Consider the following 4884-nt stretch of genomic DNA (forward strand, 5'->3'; position numbering starts at 1 on the left):
CATATTCCTTGCAGCACTCCTGCATCAATTTGAACAGCACTTAATTCATTACAGCCCCATCACTGCCTGTGCCTGCTCCCCTCAACAATGTCACTGGTGATTTGTCACTTGGGTCCCTGTAGGCAGCTCTGTCCCACCTTGCAGAGCCACTGTCACTCCCTGAGCCATGGGACAGGGTGGAATGGCCCTGTTCAAGCACAGCAGGTGTAAAAGGTTCTTGTGGAAACTCGGGGCACATATTTCTCTCCAAAGTTCTATTTATTTTTCTCCCATTACTTATCATAGGTAAAATAACTAGTTTTTAGCTTCCATTCTGTATATCAATAAAAGGAATATACAAATTAAAACAAGAACTACAGAGGGATGTCTTGCTCACTGACTTCCATCTTGGGGTATTTTTGCCTCATTGCAAGCCTGTGTGAGACAAACCTGAAAGGAAAGAGAAATCCATCAGCACTCAGAGACTGGTACAGCCCACAACCACCTGCAGCTCCAGCCTAAAGCACAACTTTGTTTTTCAGAGTGACAACAGCTCTTTTCCCCACTCTGTACTGAGCCAGATGTGATGTAATGCTCCTGCTTCTCCCTTCCCTGCTCCATGCTGCTTCTTCACCTCTGACATCAGCCAAAATTCAAGAGAAGGGGCCAGGGGAAATAAGGAGTTTCTATTGCAGCTCAGCAATCCCCTGACTGGTGACAGAGGGACAGCATTGCCTTACAGCCATGGCTGACAAAAACACCCAGACTTACTGACAGCTTCTGCATGAGCCCTTGGGCCTTGGGGTTCAGCTGAAGAAAATTCTTCTTGGTCAAATCTTTTTCTGTCAAACGTATGCTCTGTGGAAACAAACCCAAAGCTCAGGTTTTCTGTCTGGCCAGCCGCAGCAGCTGGAGACAGCATAAGAGTTAAATAAATAAAAGAGATTAAGATCTAAGTATAGACAGGCAGAGAACTACATTCAGCTGGAACAGAAACTCATCTCACATTTTTCTTGCAGTGCATTAATGCATTACTGGCTGTGGTGGTTTTAAATAGCTTGATTTGTGGTGAGAGGGGACAAAGCCAGGGAGTGAATGATTTTTTTTTGTGGGTGCACTGGCATTAAGCCAGCATCAAACCCTCGAAAGCTGCAGTAGTGTCAGTGTAAGTGCTTTAAAGTGAATGCACAGTGAAACATCCTCCTGCTCTGTTTCAACAGCCTGAGCAGGCCCCACTTCTGGCTAAGAACCTCTTCAGGTTTGTTTGAAGCTCAATCGATCCATCAGATAAACTGCAGCAGCCCAGTTAAAGAGACAAGAGTGGCTGAAGTGAAGCAGGTGAGGCTCCAAGAGGTGCCTGCACAGTGAAGGGTCAGGATTTACCTCTCCCCCACCGAGGGGCAGAGTGAGGATGACGTCCTCAGGCTCGGCCAGGGGGCTCCCCTTGGCAGAGAAGGTGTAAACGCGCTCGTTGATGGCCGGAGTGCGCAGCCCCGGCGTCTTGAACACCCTGAAACGAGATAAGAGTGAGTGATGTTTGCTCACAGCACCTCCAGTACAGTAAGAGCTGAATGAGAGATGTGAGACTCCAGGCCGCTCCTCAAAATGCAGTTTATTCCATCCAAGGTGTTACAGCAGTCCAGGGTTGTGGGTGACAGAGCTGTGCCTACAGCTGTCAGCTCCAGCTGCACCCTTAGTCTAGGTTACAAATGCATTCTATACTTTGCTGAGCATCTTAATACAGCAGAACCAATCTATACCTTAACTTTTATCTATAGCCTATCATAACTGCTATGATTGCCATATTCATGTTGCTGTTCTCCAATCACTCAAAGTTAGTACATTACAGTTTAAGCTAGAAGTTGTTTTCAGTTTTCTTGGAGTGGAAAATTCTGAGACCTTTTTTCTGCTTGCAACATTTGCTGACTTGTTTGCCTGTGCTATCTTTCTGCTTGGTAAAAACATCTTCTTTGAGGTGGGTTTATCCTTTGCTCCAAATAATAAAATCCTCTTCTAACTAACACCCCCTTTTCCTCCTTGGTTATCCAGTAAGACTGGCTCAGCAATTCTTTTCTTCTATATGAAAACTTGCTATAATTTCTATTCCTTCTTCAAATTCTATATTCAAAAATCTTTCTGCTAAGCACACATATCTGTGAGACTTTCTTGTCAAACTTTCAGCCTTCCCAACATAGTCCAAGTCTTTCATTTCAGGTCCAAAGAGTCCCTAAAGGCTGTGTTGTGAACAGATGGTGTGAAGCAGATTGGATCAGAGATAGAAGGGAAATGTATTTGTTTTCTCTGTTAACAAACCTGGGATCAAATCTGGGTGTAACCATGGAGGTGCCTCCCCGAGCACACATATCAACCATTCTGCCAGAAGCTGGAGTGATGAAGTTGTTTTTGCTTGATCTGTTAAAGGGAAATAAACATCTGCACGTAACATGACCTCTAACAAGTGCACAGGCATTTGTCAAAGGCTTGGAGAAGGTGACCACCACTAACCCCAGGGGTTATCACTAACCAGTGACCCCCAAACCTGGGGACAGCTTGTTCTCACAGGACAGGCAGCTGTCCATCTTTCATTCCCATCAATTTTGCCCTGTAGTGTGGCACAACTCTCCCCCCAACCAAAGCCCATCCCACCAAAGAGAGATATTGATATTTGCACTCCCACTCTCCATTTCTAGAGGTGAGACAGAGACATCCCCTTTACCTCTTGCTCATGCCCTTCACTCTCGCTGAGGGGGGTCTTCTGGCCACGGGTGGTTTTTTGGCGGATGCCTTCACCTGCAGCACACATCACTCACTAGATCAGTTACTTCCCCCTCCTGGGACAGCTGAGTCCACACAAAGGGGCTTCCACACAAAATGCTCAGTCCCTTTCCATGGCACAAAAGCCCAGAGCAAACACCATTCAAGCCTTTGGGACCCTCCCCACTACTAGAACTCTCTGGGAAGCACCAGCTGGGTGCAGTCTCCCTCAGAGCATCCTGGGCAGCCCTAGTCATCAGCTCAGTCAGGGAATTCCTGTCCTGAGGATAATGTCACCCCAGAGAACAGCTGTTCACTCACCTTGGCAGTCCTTGCATCCCCACTCTCAGCCTCTGAAGGACGCTGGCTGGCAAGTCGAGATCTTTTCTGCTGTGGAACTGATGGAGGCTCTGCTTCCTCGTCAGCTTCAACACTCCTTTTGATTTTACTCACTGGAAAGAGAAAGTGTTATCCCACTGAATAATAACTTTAAATTATTATTTAGCAGGGAAGGCAAACAGCTACAAGCAGTTTTGGCAACAATTTGCTTCAGAAATCCAAATTCCAAAGCCTAATTGCTTTGAGCACTACTTTGGATTATTTTGAATCTTTTAATGAAATTAATTAGAGGTACTGTAGGTACTAGGGATAAAAGTAGGAGTATTTTCCCGATTTAAGCATTTTCCTGGTTTAAACATACTGAGAGATGTGAGCAAGAACTGAATTACTATTCACAGTAAGTAAGCACAACATGCTTCCACCTCACCAATGCTGCCACAATTCTTAAACTCACCCTTTTCAGCAACATCCAACAGGGGATTGATGATGTCTGTGCTCAGCCTGCAGATTTTTGTTATTTCCATGTCTGCCTAAAATTAAAAACACTTGTGGCACCATTGGGATTGTTGGCAGCCCAATGTAAGTCAAAGTTGTAGAACAAACCCCCAGCAATTTTACAGCCAGATGAGCTCCAAGTTTGCTGTTGTGCTCAAACTGGGCCCTTTCATGCATCTCTGCCTCCCTCAGGACTCAGTGCCTGGATGGCAGCTGCAGGTGTGCCTCTCCTACACCCTGCTGCTCAACCAGCTTGGAAATGCTGTGCTTTAGTACAAAGTCCCAGGGATTTGGGAGTGCTACCTAGCAGATAAGGAAAGATCAACAGGGGAGAACAGCACCACATAAATCACACCTCTGATACAACAAGCCTCTCTTATTGTTGAATTTTAAGGAAACATTTGTGAAAATATTGATGTAACTGTTTCTCTTGTAATGCTCCAGTGTGAGGAGCAGAGTGGGATGTCTCTAGAGAGCTTTATATTTGTTCTGAAAACCTACCTTAGCCACACCCTCCGGCGTGTTTTCACCTCTTGCTAGAGCTAGAAAGAAAACGAGTCAGATGCATCAGGACATGTCAGGGGAGACTCACACAGCACAGCAGGGCTGTCACCACGGGGGTGAAAAACCCGGCACAAACCAGACAACAGAAGCAGCACCCACGGGCAGGCTGTGGGATCATTCCCTGGGGATTGTAGGCAGGGTAGATCCCATCCCCTCCCTTACACCCGTTCATTATCATCTGCGGGGGAAGGGGTCCCTCAGCCCCGCACCGAAGAACTCCAGCCAGTTCATCTCGCGGATCTCGGGCGGCATCCGCAGGATGGCCAAGTCGTACATGTGCTCCACTTCTTGCACCATGCGCTCCCCGTCCGCCTCGATCTGCTTCAGCCGCCGCTCCACTGCGGGGAGACGAAGCGTTAGCCCTGCCCGCGGGCCCGGGGCCTCTCTTCTCCCCGCGATCCCCTCCTTCTCCCCGCGATCCCCTCCTTCTCCCCACGATCCCCTCCTCCTCCCTATGCTACCTTCTCTGTCGAAGTCTTGGAGGAACGCCTCCATTTTGCGGCGGCGGGCAATGGAGCTGCCCTTTTTCTTAGCAGGAGCCATTTGTGGTTCTGTGGTTCTCTCCTCAGCAGTTCTCTTATGGCGGAATCTCTCCACTGCGAGTTATTTATTGCGGGTTCTCTCCCCAGCGGGTTGGTTCTTATTGCGGGTTATTTATTGGGGGTTATTTTTTGCGGGTTCTCTCCTCAGCGGTTCCTCCCAGGCGGGCTCCCTCAGCGCTCGCTCCTTTAAACGCAACCGCCGCCCGGGCTG

General features: G+C 47.9%; 1 protein-coding gene across 1 annotated transcript; it reads right to left on the reverse strand.

Annotated features, from left to right (window-relative positions):
- Nucleotides 1-239: 239 nt before the first annotated feature.
- On the reverse strand, nucleotides 240-4878 carry CDCA8 (cell division cycle associated 8). Its single transcript, XM_005429995.2, has 10 exons — nucleotides 4593-4878; nucleotides 4341-4469; nucleotides 4069-4109; nucleotides 3527-3602; nucleotides 3055-3185; nucleotides 2696-2769; nucleotides 2293-2391; nucleotides 1363-1489; nucleotides 751-837; nucleotides 240-429 (listed from the first exon to the last, which is right to left on the reverse strand). Exons 1-10 carry the CDS (start codon nucleotides 4672-4674, stop codon nucleotides 373-375), a joined length of 903 nt encoding a protein of 300 aa, XP_005430052.1. The 5' UTR covers nucleotides 4675-4878; the 3' UTR covers nucleotides 240-372.
- Between the last annotated feature and the right edge of the window lie 6 nt (nucleotides 4879-4884).

Source organism: Geospiza fortis, unplaced genomic scaffold (genome assembly GCF_000277835.1).
Source record: "Geospiza fortis unplaced genomic scaffold, GeoFor_1.0 scaffold38, whole genome shotgun sequence".
In the NCBI taxonomy this organism is placed as follows: Eukaryota; Metazoa; Chordata; class Aves; order Passeriformes; family Thraupidae; genus Geospiza; species Geospiza fortis.

Bases quoted from the DNA above. Each gene is read 5' to 3' on its own strand.
- CDCA8 (XM_005429995.2), bottom strand. From the start codon at position 4,674: ATGGCTCCTGCTAAGAAAAAGGGCAGCTCCATTGCCCGCCGCCGCAAA. The intron at 2,392-2,695 runs GTAAAGGGGATG...TCCCTTTAACAG, and splicing joins GTGAAGGGCATGAGCAAGAG to ATCAAGCAAAAACAACTTCA. The intron at 430-750 runs GTAAGTCTGGGT...CTTTCCTTTCAG, and splicing joins GGCTCATGCAGAAGCTGTCA to GTTTGTCTCACACAGGCTTG.